The sequence below is a fragment of the Perognathus longimembris genome, chromosome 11, assembly GCF_023159225.1.
Source record: "Perognathus longimembris pacificus isolate PPM17 chromosome 11, ASM2315922v1, whole genome shotgun sequence".
Classification (NCBI taxonomy): Eukaryota; Metazoa; Chordata; class Mammalia; order Rodentia; family Heteromyidae; genus Perognathus; species Perognathus longimembris.
In genome coordinates, this window is record NC_063171.1 from 39,160,400 (window position 1) to 39,176,569 (window position 16,170).

The 16,170-nt window shown below is 55.6% G+C and overlaps 1 protein-coding gene across 1 annotated transcript; it reads right to left on the reverse strand.

Annotated features, from left to right (window-relative positions):
- Positions 1-1,594: 1,594 nt before the first annotated feature.
- On the reverse strand, positions 1,595-14,079 carry Bcan (brevican). The gene is made up of 13 exons (XM_048356955.1): positions 13,989-14,079; positions 12,841-13,218; positions 12,345-12,519; positions 11,918-12,045; positions 11,191-11,484; positions 9,606-9,839; positions 7,744-8,370; positions 4,599-4,718; positions 3,892-4,050; positions 3,206-3,288; positions 2,727-2,871; positions 2,310-2,500; positions 1,595-2,015 (listed from the first exon to the last, which is right to left on the reverse strand). The coding sequence occupies exons 1-13, from the start codon at positions 14,077-14,079 to the stop codon at positions 1,920-1,922; spliced, it is 2,721 nt and encodes a 906-aa protein (XP_048212912.1). The 3' UTR covers positions 1,595-1,919.
- Between the last annotated feature and the right edge of the window lie 2,091 nt (positions 14,080-16,170).

Here is a 16,170-nt window from a genome sequence, read left to right on the forward strand (position 1 = left end):
CCCTCAAAGGCCCCCTTTCTTCATCCATCACAGTTCTGGCTCAATGCTCTGATAGTTCTAAAAACGCACTAAGTGGGCAATCACAGGCCAATGCAGGCTAAAGTGGGGTTCTACCCTGGCCCCAGCACCAGCCTCTTTCCTGTACCTCCCTAGGAACCAGCTCCCACTCCCTGGTCGTGCTGAGTGGCTCTGTGGGGAGGACACAAGGTGGAAAGAAAAAGGATTGAGGAGGTAGTGATTGAGAGTCTGGAAGGCCAGTCCTGGAATCTCAGAGATCAACTGTTTGGGGTTAGATATCCTGGGCAGGGATGGTCTGGGACTCCCCCGGCTCTGGCTCTCCCTTGGCACCTGTCCTGAACCTGTTGCCGTCAGTCCTGCCTCTCTGTCCCTCCAGCTCTCTATTGCTCAGGGTTCTGCATCTCTGGATCTAGTTCCTTGCTCCTTGCTTTTCCCAGGGTTTGTGGCTTTCAGGGGGGAAAAAGAAAAAAAGGAGTAAGAATTGTCTGTGTGGACAGATACAGTGTAGCTGGGCACAAGCAGGAGAGTGTACACATGGCAGTGTGTATGTGGTGTGTGTGTGTGTGACTGTGAGGCTAAGTGTGAGGGTCTTCATCAAAGACTCACCCCTAGCTCCAACACGACAGGCCACAACCCAATACACTTTACAGTTCTGTGCACTGTGATGGCCACAGAAGAGCTGTGTGCTTGCACACACACACACACACACACACACACACACAGAGTCATTTTCTCTCCAGTTCTGAATGACCTCATCCTCTCTAACCTCCGCTGACTCACAGCTCCCCCTTCCCCCCCTCCCCCCAGCTCAGCCTGGCCGGAAGTCTTACCCCACCCCTTACCCCCACCCTGCAACTACCCAGCTTCCCCACCCTGGATGCAACAGAGGGACCACAGCACCCCCTGGCGGCCTCCTGGGGCTGCATGCATATTCCCCCACGAACACGCACACACTCCTCTCAGGGCCCCATGCCCGTGTCGGCAGCGCCCTCTGCTGGCCACAGCCTATGAGACCCATAGGTTCTTGCCCCAGGTCCAGCTCACCAAGGGCTGGGACTCCTCTCTGCCCTTACATACTTTTTCTACTTCCAGCATACTCGACATATGCCTTCCTGCCATGCAGACCTTAGGTCTGAGCAGAGCCCCCAGAGTCTTCCCTCACCATCTCTCTCCCGGAGGATCCCTCTGAAGTTCAGAACTGAAACACCAAAGTGCTCCCCCCCCCCCCACTTTCCTCTCTAGGACCTGGGCCTCTCACTCCCCAGGCTGAGCTGTAATTGCGCCTGACTCTTGGGCATCCCACTGCTTTTCAGGTATCCAGATGTTACACACAGCTGCTGCCCAAACCTCTGGGAGTTCCTTCCTTCCCCGAACACTTACTAGGCTATTCTCTGCCAAGCACGGTTCCACTGACATCTTGGGGACGTCTCTGACCTTTGGAAGCTAATAGATATATTAGATTACATCCTATGAGCGCCCCCCCCCTCTCTCTCTCCTCTCTCTCTCTCTCTCACACACACACACACACTCCAAATTTGTTTGGCCCCAAACACAACTTTATTTCTGGCTGTTTTTCACTGGCACATCATCCTGTAAACACCAGTGCCCCCTAGAGAGATGGAGACACTGGATGGATGGAGGGCATGGAGGGAGAGGGCAACTGAGGCACTTAGGGACTTAGCTGTTGCCCTGAGGGAAAGCCTGAGGCCCAGGTAGAGAAGAGGGGGCCTGGGCTGGGCAGAGCCACTCGTGTTTCCCAGCAGCCCCTCAGGCACTGTTGTCTGGAGTCCAGCTCCACTGCTCTCACGTTGTTATTCTCTGTGGTGGGAAGAGCACACGGGGTGAGGAACAGTTGAGGGGAGAGGGCAGCACTGGGAACATCAGAGTTGGAGACCTGGCCCTTAGGGAGCAGAAGGAGGTGGCAACAGTGTCTTTTGATGCCCCAGGCGCCTCCACTGTTTTCTTCCTGGGGTCTTCACTGGGTGCACAGCTCGAGCCTGGGGGCGATAACACACACTCACGCTCTACCCTGGGCTCCTCTTGCTGGTTTCTTAGAGTCCATCCTCCAACCCCAAAATGCTTGACCTGATTCAGCTCTTCAGAGCCTAGAGTGAGCGACATGTTCTCAGACCTCATCACAGAGGGGCACTCCAGACACAGCCTGCCTCTTTCTCTGTTCCAGAGAGGGGCAGTGACGACTCCAAACTCACACAGCCAGTGAGAGGCAGAGCTGGATTGGAACCCAGGGCCTCTATGAGCTAGTGCCCCCTCGCCTATCTCCTGATACTCACAGGCCTTCGGGGCACACAGGATATTTGAGGGGACTCCCAAAGTCCATTTTCCTGGCAGCGGATCAGTGGCAGGTTGCGCTGGGCCAGTCCTTCGCGGCACCGATACCGAAGCACAGTGTCCACCTCATAGCGCAGCCTCGGGCGGCCAAACACTTGAGCCAGGGGCAGCTCTGGTGGAGGCCCACAGGACACTGCAGGGATGAGGGACAGAGTTAGGAGCTGGGAGCCTGGCTGTGTGGACGACAGTCCCCAGAATCTTAATGGGGAGGAGAATGGCCACAAGATAACATAAAAGACAGGGATTCCGAATGGACCCTTGGTCTAGAATACACTCCTCTGTGTAGCTTCTGTAAACATCAGTCAACAGAACCTTCTTCCTTTCCCTCCCCAACTCTCCCTTCCCTTGCCCACCCTCACCCAGCCCCATCTTGCAGGTGTACGACAGGTGGTAGTTGCAGGGCACATCGCTCCATTGTCCCTGGTCATGCCACACCATGACCACGCAGTTCTCCCCAGACAGGAAGTAGCTGTCAGGCTGCCCAGGATTCCAGTTCTCATAGAGCTAAGGGGGAGGGGGGAGACAAGGTAGGAGGTGAGGAGCTCCAACTCCATAAGGAATGGACTTAAAGGATCTGGGGAGGACTAGTAGGACACCCAGAAGAGGGAAGAGGGAAAGCTAGGGGTCTAGGGGACACCCAGAGGTTTGGGGAGGGGGATAATGAGGGCCAGAGAGAAAAGAAAGGGACATGAGAAAGGAAGGAAGGAGGAAGGGAAAGAGGGAGCAAAGGTGGCTGGAAAAAGAAGGGAAGGGCGACGTGGGGAGTCCTTGCAGGAGTGAGACAGACGTGTTTTGAGAGAGTGAACTCAGTGGCCTGAGGGCAGCTGAGGCCTCTCACCAGAGGGACACCATCTGACCACAGGAAGTCTCCCTCGATGGTCCTGTCATTGAGCCCAATCCACTGGTACTCCCGGTATCGATCTGGGGGAGAAAGGGGGTGGGGTAGGGGAGGCGTGCAGTAAGTGCAGCTGTCAGCAGAGGACGGCCACTGTCTGTTACCTGGTAGTGTGGAGGTGGCCACAGGGTCCCAAATCCTAAATCCAAGCCTCCCTTTGTGTGTGTGTGTGTGGGGGGGGGGTGCGTGTGTGTGCGTGTGTGTGTGTGTGTGTGTGTGTGTTGCTGAGGCTTGAACCCAGGACCTCATGCATCCCAGGCAAGCTCTCTACCACTTGAGCTGCATCTTCAACCTCTTTTACCCAACTTCTGCACAGGGACCGGTGGAAGGCAAGGGTTTGGGGTGGAAAAAGAAAACTACCAACCTAGTCAGGAAAGAGGGAGCCGGGAAAAGAGCAAATGCTGCTTTTTCAGGAATGGGGCTGAGTTAATCGGGCGAAGGAAGGAGAATCAGAGGTGCGAGTGAAGGCCTGGGGCTGGGGCAGGTGCCATGTCCTGCAGACCCCCAGCCAGTGCCTTCCCGGAAGCCCCAGGGCTTTCGCGTGGAGAGAGGGAAAGGAAGAGAGAGAGAGTGCGTGCACGTGTGGAGAGGCGAGGGCAGGGTCCCCTCCCGCGCCGGCCCCAGCCCACTGTTGATGAAGCTCTGCTCCTCCGGGGTGCTGATGCTGGCCAGGTGCGCTCCGTACATCCGGCACTGCGTCTCGGCCTCCTCCCAGCTCCTTCGCGTGGAAAAGTGCTTGTAGCAGGAGCCCTGGAAGGCGTCCCAGCCGGGGCTGCAGAAGTGGAGGCCTGGCACACACCAGGGCGGGCCTCTTAGGCGGGGAGCCCGGGCTCCTGGATCAGGGCGCTGAGCTCTGCTCCCACCGCCGCAGATGGAGCCAGGGGGCGGGGACCGCGCGCACGGGCGTGGCCTGGAGCCGGGGGGCGGGGTCGCGTCGTGGGCGGGGCCCTGGAGGGGGCGGGGCTCCTGCCCTGGGGCCACCACAGTGAGCTGGATGGAGGTCAGGTCTGGATCTCTGTAATCCACCCTAGACGAGAGCTGTGCCTTCCTTCTCAGGACAGCCGTGCTCCTGCCTTCTCAGAGGCCGGGTGAAACAGCATGATTGCCTGCCGGATGCCTGGAGTGTGCTCAGCTCTGAGGCAGCTTTGGTTCCTTCACAGCCCAGGACATTCAGGGTAGGGCACAGAGAACTTGTGCAACTTGCCTGAAGTAGGGATTCATTCGTGGCAAAGCCCCAAACCCTTGACCTCCCTCTCCTTCCGGATCTAATATATTGGGGGTAGGGACCAGGCTTCAGGTCTTTCCCACCTCAACCCATGCCCCTCAACACACTCACCAACATCGCACAGGTCCCCCCCATAGCCAGGCAAACATAGGCAGCGGACCCCCTCCTCCTCCTCCTCCTCCTCCTCCAAGCATGTCCCACCATTGTGGCAGGGGTTGGGGACACAGTCACCTGAGGGAGGAGAGAAGTGAGGTGGGAGTGGACCATAGGTCTGTACCCTGAGCCCTCCAGGGGTGAATTTAGAGGTTACCCCAGTACTGACCTCACTGTCCTGGGAGTTAACAGTTCTTCCTAGAGCCTGGCCCCTGGCGACAGCCTAGCCCAGCCCAGTGTTCTTTCCTCCCTTCCTTCTGCAGTTAACTCATTCACTCACCTCTACACAAGCCACTGTCATGCTAACCAGTGTGTGCCAATCCACTAGGGACTGGGAGGAAGAGGTCAGGGAAATCCTCACCTCATCTCACAAATGGGAAGACACCAGGTGTCATGAGACTTGGCTCTTCCATATTATGCTGACATGACTCCCCCCACCCCCACCCCCTAGGCCCTAATCTTTGTGCCAGTTCTGTGCAGTCTAGGTGGGCTGGGAGAATCACCACAGCAACAGGGGATGTGGCCTTCCTAGAACCTGATGTTGTCATGGACTGGGTGAATGCTAATCATTTCTGGTGCTATCCACTGAGCTGAGTCAATTAGCCCAGAAGTTGTTAGTGGAGCTCTAACTTGCTTTCTCTCTGTGCCCTGTATCAGCTCCCCAGGCCTAGCTTTCGTGCAACCTATTTGCATCCTCTTGGTCTCTCACCCAGGTTCTTCCCTCTTCCTCTTTCCAGGCTTCTCCTCCCTGCTCTGTTGTGGGCGTCCTCTAGTTCCCTGCCCCAAGTCATCTCACTCCTCCCTTCTGGCTCCCTTTCCTCCAGGCAGCACTCTTAGATTACCACACTGCCCTAACGACCTGCAGTCTGTAGTCTGAATCTGGCTCCATCTGCTAGGCGGTCTGCTTCTTGACCTTCTCTCAGGACCCTGGGGTAGGAGGTGATTGTTGTCAGCTGTTCCTGAAAGCTGAAGGGGCGGTGAGCTGCCACTCCTGCGCCCAGGGAAAAGAGTTCCCTAGATCAGCAATGTCAGTCAGCGCCCTCAGCCATATGGCCAGAGGTGGGGGGCACAGAACCCTTCAGACCCAGCACCCACTCTTGGCAGCCAAGGCCAAGGCCCATAAGGCATCACTTGGCTGGGAGTAGGAGTGGTAAAGAAGCTGGAATGGTTCAAAGAATGCTGGGAGGACCTGGCTATTGGGGGCAAAAGGAATCAGTCTTTCCTCTCCTGCCCACATAGTTCTGTCCACCTGTAGTGCTACTCCCCACCCCAGGCATTCCTTTTAGCCAATTAAGCACCAGCCCCCTCCAACTGAGGGTTCAGCATCCTGAGCCCATCTCATTCCTCACACCTCCCTGCTGCTCCAGTAGCTTTCCCTCTACCTCCCACACAGCCCTCCAAGTTTGGGGACACAGACTCTTCAACTGCATCCTTGGTTCCTCCCCCACCCAGGGTACAGTTCTTAGCTCTAGCTGTGGGCTGTAGGACCTCACCCCAGGTGTAGGCAGTGTAGGCTAAAGGACCATTCTGGGGGATTTCTTGTCTTCCTCGCTCCCTCTCTTTGGGCAACTACTATACATAGCTGGAAAGCTTTCCCTTTCCTTCTGTTTGCACAGTGGACAGGGGACCTCTGGTTCCTCCTCCAGGTGGACTAAGACTGCAGAGACCAGGATGCTCCTTATACTTATCCTATGCAGCATGAACCTCAAGGCCTGGGAGATACATGGGTCCCTAGGCCACCTGGGCCATCTAAAGGAGGACCCTAGCATTTTCCAGAGGCCTCCACTGGGAATATTAACCTTCCACGAATAGGTAGGGCTCATCTCAGACCCCAGAAGCTTCCCTCCCACCCACCTACCCCCCTGCCATTTGTGTCTTCTCCCGGACTAGAAACAGATCCTTCAGGTTGAGAGATTGAAAGCATTCCTCCTGGGTGTAGATACGGTCATTAGTGCAGGGGTTAGTGGAAGTGGGGGGTGGCTGGGGGCAATGAGTGAGAGTTAGGCACTGTCCTCATGCTGAGAGGAGGGGAAGAGCTAGGTCATCTGGATGCCAGAGATCTGGCTCCATGCAGTGACTAGCGTAGTCCCCACTCCACACAGGAGACCCCAAATGGCTCAAAAACGAATATGAATGCACACCACACACCCTAGATTATGTGGGAAAGAGGAAGTATAACTCCCAGTCTCCCATAAATGGGCAGATAATGGTTCAGTAAATCAGAGACCTCTTCAGTTGGAGGGAGAGTGTACACTGGCCTGAGGAGAGGCTGGGGGGAGCCTTTGGGGACTGTTAGACTACTCTGGCAGGAAAGGTGTTGGCTGAATATGAAAAAGAAGAGAGGCAGCAAGAGAAAGAGAGGAAAGAAGGAGTCATGGAGACAGAGATAAGCATCAGGGAGCCAGCTGCCCAGGACACAGACCCATGGAATGAGAAGGGCAGACAGCTGGAGATGGAGAAGGGGTGTCAAAGGTTGGTTACAAAGCGGTTTAATAGAGATTTATTTCCAAGGCTTGTTTTCCATGAAACAGTTGAGAAAAAAAATTACTTCACAGAAGTAGTGGCTTAAGGCTCTGTGGGGTGAGGGCTGTCCTGGACCCCAGAGGCTGAGAGGGTAGGGATGGTTTCCCAGGCTTCCCTGAGATCAGTGGCTGAAGGAATGGCATGGAGGGTGGGAGAGCAGACGATGGGCTTGGTCCCAATGAGTACAACAGGTGACAAGGGCACCCAGAGGAAGTACGAGGGTGCCCCCGTGGGCTAGTGCAATGTGGGCCTCACTATGAGAGATACAGTCCTGAGGGCAGCAGGGTCATCAGTGAGGGTGGGAGATGTGGAGTGCGGTGGGAAATTACAGGGTGAGGAATCCGAGAGCTGCGATGGAGTGAGGAATCAGAGAGCTGGGATGGAAGTTACAGGTGGGGCATCCAACACTGGAGACTGGAGACCCCCCTCCCGCACAGGTAGAGATAGGTATGAAAATGAAGGCAAAAGGACAGGAGTCTGGGGATGACGATGGATTAAAGGCCAACAGGTCAGGTGATCCACAGCTGCACGGGGAGGAAAAGGAGGACGAAGAGGAAGACTGAGCCTTGGGCAAAGTTACCTGATGAGGGGGCCACAGCCACTCCGCCTCGACTGGCGCTGTCAGTGGGCAGCACCGGCTGGGCCTGCACTGAGGTCCCTGCTGGGACAGTTCTTCCAGAATTCTCTTCCGAGGGGACCTCCAGCTCTCTGGTACCCTGAGGGGCCCGTGTAGCTGGAAGCAGGGAAGGGGTATCCTCTGAGCTCCCTGTTTCCTCACTCTCTCCTCGGAGGACCCCAGACAGATCAGGGCCCCCAGTTTCCTCTCCCAGCTCTCTTGCCCCAACTGGAGTAGAAGGTGGTGGGGATGCTAAGCTCCCCTCCTTGGGAGTAGGCAGAGTCTCAGTGGGTGGTCCACGGACCCTTGGCGGCCTGGCAGCTTCTGGTTCTCCACGAGGAGGTGACGATGCACCCGGCTGCAGGACAGCCCTTGCGGATGGGGACGCCTGGGAGAGCAACTCCTCCATGTCCATGTCAGTGGGGAGAGGTCTGCTGAGCTCACTGGGCCAAGCCCACAAGTCCTCATCCTCCAACTCCTTGTCCTCTTCCTCTATCTCTTCTTCGTCCTTGTAGCTCTCTTCTTCCTCCAATACTTTGCTTTCCTCTTCTGAGGACCTCATGGGTGGCACAATGGATGGGGTTTCGAATTCTAGGTAAAGCACAAACAATTCAGCACCAGGGACAGCACCCTCCAGAGGCTAGAACAAAGAGAAAGAAGGGCAGTGGTGTAGAAAGGGTGGCTGACCACTGAAGCCAGGGCCTGTAATCCTAGCTACTCCAGAGGTTAAGAACTGAGGATCAGGCTGGGAATATGGCCTAGTGGCAAGACTGCTTGCTTCATATACATGAAGCCCTGGGTTCGATTCCCAAGTACCACATATATAGAAAATGGCCAGAAGTGGCACTGTAGCTCAAGTGGCAGAGTGCTAGCCTTGAGCAAAAGGAAGCCAGGGACAGTGCTCAGGCCCTGAGTCCAAGGCCCAGGACTGGCAAAAAACAAAACAAAACAAAAAAAAAAACTGAGGATCATGGTTCAAAGCCAGTTGTGGCAGGAGTCTGTCATTTTGGCTGGTCCTGGGGCTTTTGTTCCAGGCTAGCATTTTACCACTTGAGCCACAGCGCCACTTCCAGCTTTTTCTGAGTAATTAATTGGAGATAAGAATCTCATAGCGTTGGGAACGTGGCTTAGTGGTAGAGTGCTTGCCTAGCACGCATGAAGCCCTGGGTTTGATTCCTTAGCACTACATAAACAGAAAAGGCTGGAAGTGGCCCTGTGGCTCAAGTGGTAGAGTGCGAGCCTGAGCAAAAGAAGCTCAGGGACAGTGCCCAGGCCCAGAGTTCAAGCCCCAGGACTGGCCAAAAAAAGAATCTCACAGACTTTTTTGCCTGGGCTGGCTTTGAACTGTGATCTTCAGATCTCAGCTCCCTGAGTAGCTAGGATTACAAGTGTGAGCCATTGGCACCCAGTATATGAGATTCTTATCTACAATTATCCACCAAAGAGCTGGAAGTGGAGGTTTTCAAGTTGTAGAGCATTTTAGCATTGAGCATAAAAGCTCAGGGACAGTCTTGGTCTGTCACCATGCTAGTCTGTTTGGGGTAAGTAAGGCAGAGGAAGAAGCAAAAAAAGGGCTACAGTCCATGAACAGTCCATGAACCCCGCTCCTTAGTCTAAGCTTTTCCAATCCTTGGGAATTAGGGGGTAGAATTTTCTAGAAAGACAAAAGTTTGGGAGAGAACAGGAGTCATGTCCTGACCCACTGAGCTACTAAGCACAGGGAAGACCCATGGCCAGCTATGACCCCAGCATCCTCCTGGGCTTGCTCCTTCTGCCCCCACCTTCTCTCAGGTGGCAACTTCTCTCAAGTGAGGGATGTGAGTTACCTAGGAGGGTCTTTGGGGCCTCTGCTGGGTCTTCTGGGGTGGAGCTTCCACCTCCTCCATCCTCCATGATGGGAATGGAGTAGATGGCCCCCCGGGACTCGCTCTCCATGGCTTCCTGGGGCAGCTGCAGTTCCTCCAGGGTCTCTGTCACTGTGACAATGGCCTCTAGTCCATCAGAGGCGGGGTCAGAGACTGGGTTGGAGGTCTCAGGCATGGCGGAGGGGGGAGCAGAGTCTGTGGCAGGAGGAAAGTGTTGATGGGAAATGGGCCCTCCCACGCCATGGCCTGTATGTGCGGGCTGTGGGTTGAACTGTCAGGGATGCTGGAATTCTCTTAGTTCTTTCACGGCTTCCCTAAAAGGAACCTATCAGGGCTTAGGGGACACACCAGAACTTTGCCACTCTCCCTAAGCATTAATTATGTGCCTATGAAGGTAATGCCAAGCATTCTTCTGGGCCCTGAGAATACAATGCAGAATAGCTAACTCTCTGCCCTCCATGAAGTTTGCATTCTAACTACAGAGAGCAAACGTATTCTATAATGTTACAATATGAAAGAATTAAGCAGAGCTAGAAAACAGAGTGTTGGGACTCTACTTTGGAGGGGACAGGAAGGGCGCAGGTGAAAGCTATTCCCTGGAGATGATGTGAGCAGAAGCATGGCGTAGCCTCAGCACTTCAGGATTTGGGCTTGGATCAAGGTACCAGGGATCCTAGTCATCCCAAGACTCTTGAAATGGAAGAGGATAGATAAACACCATGCCCACAGCACAGCTGAAGGGCAAAGTGCAGGAAGAACATTCTGGTCACTCCTAAGAGGTCTCTGCATTGAGGAACAGGGTGAAAGAAGGGTCATCTCCTTGGGTATTCATTCCTTTCAGACAGAGGTTTAAGCTGAGTTATATTGTCCTTTGGGGAAAGGAACTGAGAGCAGGAAACCATAAAGTAAATGCAGAATTGGGCCAAGAAAAGCCCTGAGAACTATCTGTGCCCAGCCAGGGGAGACAAGGTCATTAGCATCACCTGCTCCAGTGAGTCTTGCTGCACATCAAACTGGCAGTCCTGCCTCTGTGCCGCCTCAGTCCCCGCTTCCCTCACCCCCTCCTCCCTTCCCTTCCTTCCCACCTCCACCCTATTTCCTCCTGATACTTCCTCCAGGAGAAAGTGCTTGGCTCCTAATCTGCACCCAGCTTTGAGTTTCTGTTCCCTCTGGGGGAACGGCATCAGTTTTGGTGGTTATAAGTCTGACACCTTTAAGTTGTGGGTTCTGAAAACCCTCCTGAGAGCCACTGGGACATTTGATTAATTGGGAGAACTTGAGCAGATAGTTCATTGGATGCAGAGAAGGTCAGTCATCTCAGCTCTGCCAATAAGCTTCAGGAAACAGGAACTTAACAAGCCCACTAAGGAGATGTAGTTTTGAAACTGGATGGGACAAGCATAAGACCACTCCCTGAGTCCACACAGCTGAGTGAGACTAAGTCAGGGGATGTGCCTAGAATTAAAAATCCTGAATGACAAAGAGAAACTGGTCAGAACTGGGGCAGGACTAGGAGAGCTCAGTCCTCCCTCGAGTTCCATCTCACCTCTGAAGCAGTAGACATTGAAGCGGCTGTGCTGGTTGGGGAAACCCGTCTGGTTGGGAAAGAGGAAGAGGGTCTTGACGCCAGGCAGGCCCCCACCACAGCGCTGGCTGGGTGTGACAATAGGGTAGCGCACACTGCCATCAGCCAGCCAGCCAGGGCTGCAGCGATCCAGGCCACCATCCCAGGCTGCGTACAGCTGGCCTGTAGTGGCAATCTCTGCTCCCCGCTCCTGGCAGTAGGCCCGTGCCTCTTCCAATGTTAGCTTGTCTGGGGGGGCACCTAGGAACAGTTCTCCTGGGTGGGGAAGAGGAATTGGGTTACCAGGTGGTTGGTAGTTGCTTCCACCTGGAGCATCTATAGGACCCTGGGGAAGCTTCTCCAGGTTCAGTCTCCTCACTGATAGAGGCTCAGACTTAGAATCAAAGTCTAGGTAGCACCTTGAGATGGCTATTACTGAGGGAACCTGGCCCAGCTTCCTCAGGCTGAAGAGTCTCACAGGGACTGAACAACAAGTAACAGAACAGTTACAAATCACTCTTCTGTCACAGGTGAGGCTTTGCTCATGAACTTGCCTCTATGATAGGGTTTGGAGAAATGGGTACAAATAATCTCCTTATCCCTACTTGCCCCTTTAAACATGTAGGAAACAACGGGGTCCAGGAGAGGCCCCCCCCCCGCCAGGAGGACCAAAGGGCAGTGCTGGAGAAGGTAACTTGACCAAAATCACCATTTAGGTCTTCTGCATAACAGTAGACATCATAGAGGTCTTCGGGGTCCACCACTCCATAGTTCCGGACTCCAGGGTAGCCATCCATGTCACCATAACAGGCCTCTCGTGGGGTCTGGATGGGATACCTGGGGAGGGAGGAGGGACAGTACAGTGTCGGGGGGGAGGGAGGTTTATCATACTGACACTACAGATTCCCACTTCTCTTCGTGCAGCCAGTGGGCTGATAGGCTGGTGGCCATCCCTGCTCTGCAGGGAAGGGCACCCCCAGCCAGGGCACCCCCAGCCAGGGCCTCACCCATCCTCCTTAGGCCAACTTCCTCCCAGAGGCAAGGAGCCCCATGTGCCCAGCCCTAGGCAGCAGGCAGCCCTTGGCATAACCACTCCAGAGCCCCACAGGAGCTCCTGGCTCACAGCCCCAGCCCACCTCACAGTCTGGTCGGACAGCCAGCCAGCATCGCACTGCTCATAGCCTCCAAGGTAGGCAGCGTAGAGCTGCTCAGGTGTGGCAATGCGAGCTCCGATCCGAGCACAGGCTTCCTGGGCCCCAGCAAAGGAGAATGCATAGCGGGCGGAGCCCTCCCGGTAGAGAAAGACGACCCCTGAGGGGCAGAGAGGTCTGCTGAGCTCGGTCACCCAGCAGGCTGGGCCTCCCCTCACCTCCTTGTCACTCCCCTGTACACAAAGGGTAAAGTCCACATGGTACTCATTCCACAGCACGAGGGACTAAAGAGATTAGGCTGTGGGTAGGTACTGTTCCACCTGAAGAGAGAAGGGAGGTGACAAAAGCAGGCGTCTCTCTCTGCCCTCGTCCTCCATCGCAGCTCTCCAGGGATAAGACTGTGGGCTTCCAGGGTAGCCCTCCCTCCATCCCTTCCTCCCTCCCCTCCTCCCGGGCCTTCTCGCCATCCTTGCTCTCTCACCTTTGACCTTGACCTCCACAGCATCGCTGCTGTCGTCGATGCCATGCTGCACCTCGCAGCGGTAGATGCCCGAGTCGTTGGGCCGCAGCTCACTCAACACCAGGGAGACGTCGGTGAGGGACGCGGGGTAGGCGGGCAGCGCCACGCGGAACCGGTAGGCCTCGTTCACCTTGACGCGCAGGCCCCTGGCTACCAGCACCTCCGCCTCCCGGCCCCCGGACAGGAAGGTCCACTTGACCCGCGGAGAGCCCGGCGCGGCCCGGCGCTGGCTGGACGGCGGCCGCAGGTAGTGGACGTGGCACGGGATGGTGAGGGCGCCGCCCAGCACACCGCGCAGGGGCGCGGCGCCCGCCGTGCGCACGCGGAAGGCCCGGTCCTCTGTGGGCGGACGGGGTGGGACAGGGCCGGCTGCCACTCAGTAGACCTCCGGGACGGCCCCACGGCCCCAAGCCCCGCCCTCAGGGCCCGGGCCCGCCCCACGGCCCCAAGCCACGCCCCAAGACCTGAGCCTGCCCCGTGGCCCCAAGCCCCTCCCTCAGAACCCAGGTCGGCCCCACCAGGGCTCCTGCAACCCAGCCCCCAAGACCTGGGCCCGCCTCGTGGTCCCAAGCCCCGCCCCCAGGACCCGGGCCTGCCCCACCAGGACTCCGGCATCCCCCCCACTTTTTGTATCCTTTGTGACCAATCCAATTGTCTTCAGGACTGGTGTCTCCAAATTCTCTCTGGTCAACGACCAGGGTCTGCACCCCAGGAGCCTCCAACCAAGGCGCCTGTGTTCTCCAACCCAGTCCATTAAGTTTTCTTAAGTCTCTTTCTGGGTTTCCCTCAATTCCACTCCTTTCTGCCTCCAGCTACAGTCATCCCACCTCCAGGACCTCCATCCTCCAGCCTAGCGGCCCTTCGCCTTGGACCTCATGCTGCTCCCCAGCTCTATGTCCAACACTTGTTTCTGGGGGGTCCTACAATGCCCAAGTGGCCAGCCCAGACTTTCCTCACAGGCCTCCCACTTTTGTCTCCTTCCTTTTGTCCCCTGCGGCTGGAAGCAGTTGGTTTAGCTGGTGGTAGGAGAATCCACTCTGCCATAGGGCCAGGGGATGCAAGATGACACAGAACATAGACGGCCTCCCTCCCCAGGGGGACCTGCTTACCTGAGCTGTCCCTTTCCAGGACACCAGCTAAGGCTGCAGGGACCTGGGTTAGGGTCAGGGTCATCAACAGGGATAGAAGCAGCGGGGCCATGCTGCAGGCTGATAGACTTGAGGAAAGACCGGGTTAGATTTCAGGATGCACTTCTGCTGGCTCCTGGCCACACCTACCCCGGTTCACACACATCCTAGACCCAGAAGCCTGTTTCTGATCCTTGTCTCCTGGCCATGGAATTCCTCTTCAGTCACATCCCTCCAACCCAGAGCCTCCTTCTCCCATAGTGGTCTTCCAGCTTTTCCTGCTCAGCCCTTTCCCCTTGAGCATCACACTCGCCTGACCTCCTCCAGGAGGGCCTCCTAGACTGAACCCAGGCAATGCACACATTCTCCTTAGTCCATTCCTTCCTCCCCCCACCACCATTCCTTATAAGGAAGCTCCCTTCTTATGCCCCAGCATCCTCTACCCCTCCCTTCTTCCTCCCAGCCGTTCTTTTCTGCCTGGCACGGGCTTTCCCACCGGATCTCCTGGCTCAGAAACCAGCTGGGACAAAGCCCCTGTCTCTGCCAGTCTGGCCTCCATCCAGCCTGTTCCTTCCCCCCCAGTCCACCTTTTGTAAAAGCCCGGGGCTGGGGGTGGACTAAGTAAGGAGGGTTGAGAATAAGAAGGCCTTCCTGCCCTTCCTGCCTCTGGCACCAGAACCTCTGGAACCCAGAGTATTCTTCCGAAGATCTCAAAGTGCTGACACTCTCATAAGGGGTGTGTGTGTATACCTGGAGGGACAGTAATGCCCAGAGAGGGACAGGGCCAACCCTGGAACCCCAGCACCCTCAAGAGTGAAGGGTGAAGAGCTAATGTCTAACATTATCTTTCAGGGCAGGCTAGACTTAGTAAACTATGGGGATTCAAGTCTGCCATAAAACAGGTTGATGATGCAGCAGGGAGGGATGGTTAGACTTCCAGAAAGACTTCCTGTAGATTAGCCATATTCCCATTAGCTATCTTCTCCTCTCCAGACCCATTGCTTAACCTCCATCTCCTGTACCCACTTAGGTGGTGCCTGCATACAATCCCCTCTATCCTGAGCCTAAACCAATGGAAAGTTCCTTCTTCTCCAAGATCTTTCCTGCCTAGGCTCCCCAGCCCTCCTCTGCCATGATCTCCATGGAAAATCAAAGTTGGGGAGGAGGACAGGGGCCAGATTCTCAGTGTTGCTTTCTTTCTTTCTTTCTTTTTTTTTTTTTTTGGCCAGTCCTAGGCTGTGAACTCAGGGCCTGAGCACTGTCCCTGGCTTCTTTTTTGCTCAAGGCTAGTACTCTGCCACTTGAGCTACAGTGCCACTTCTGGCCATTTTCTGTATATGTGGTGCTGAGGAATCGAACCCAGGGCCTCATGTATATGAGGCAAGCACTCTTGCCACTAGGCCATATTCCCAGCCCCCTCAGTGTTGCTTTCTGACTTTTGGAGGAGGAGGCTGCTAAAGAGGCCAAGGCAGAGGGTGCTGCACAGGCCTAGAGGGTACTGTCATCTGGGCCAGAGTGGGGGCATTTGGAGCAGCCAGTGTCCACCCAAAGCTGGGTACTTATTTTCCAAAGCACCTGTGCTGGGCCAGGGCCTTGGAGCTGAAGCTGCTCACAGGCTGGGCCCTAGCCCTGACAAGTGGCCCAGAAACCCATATAGTTGGAGCCTCTCTGGGGCCAACACTCTGGACCATTCCTTTTGCCTCAGTTCTGACAGCAGAGTAATGAAGGAAGAGAACCTGAGTACCCTAGAAAGGAGGGTGCAACCCCTCACCTCTGAAAGTCACTGACCAGATGCTTGTCCTGTCCTCAGGAAGCTCTGTCTTCCCTCCACACAGTCGCGCTAGGGCCTCAGCCCTCCCTTGCAGTAGGAGTTCTGAGGAAAGCCATGTGGCACAGGCAGGAGGCCAGTGCTCCACCCCTCCTCACTTCCCCCTGCAACAGCATCCAGCCCTCTCTGCTGATCTTCCCTTCTTTCAAAGCAGGACGCACCCATCCCTCTGTCTAGCTCTGTTTCCTGCTCCTGCCTCTGGGTCTCTACCCTTATCATTCCTTCCTTCCTTCCTTCCTTCCTTCCTTCCTTCCTTCTTCTTTCCTTCCTTCCTTCCCTCCTTCCTCCTTTCCTTCCTTCCTTCCTTTCTTCTTTTCTTTTCTTTTGTGTTTGTTC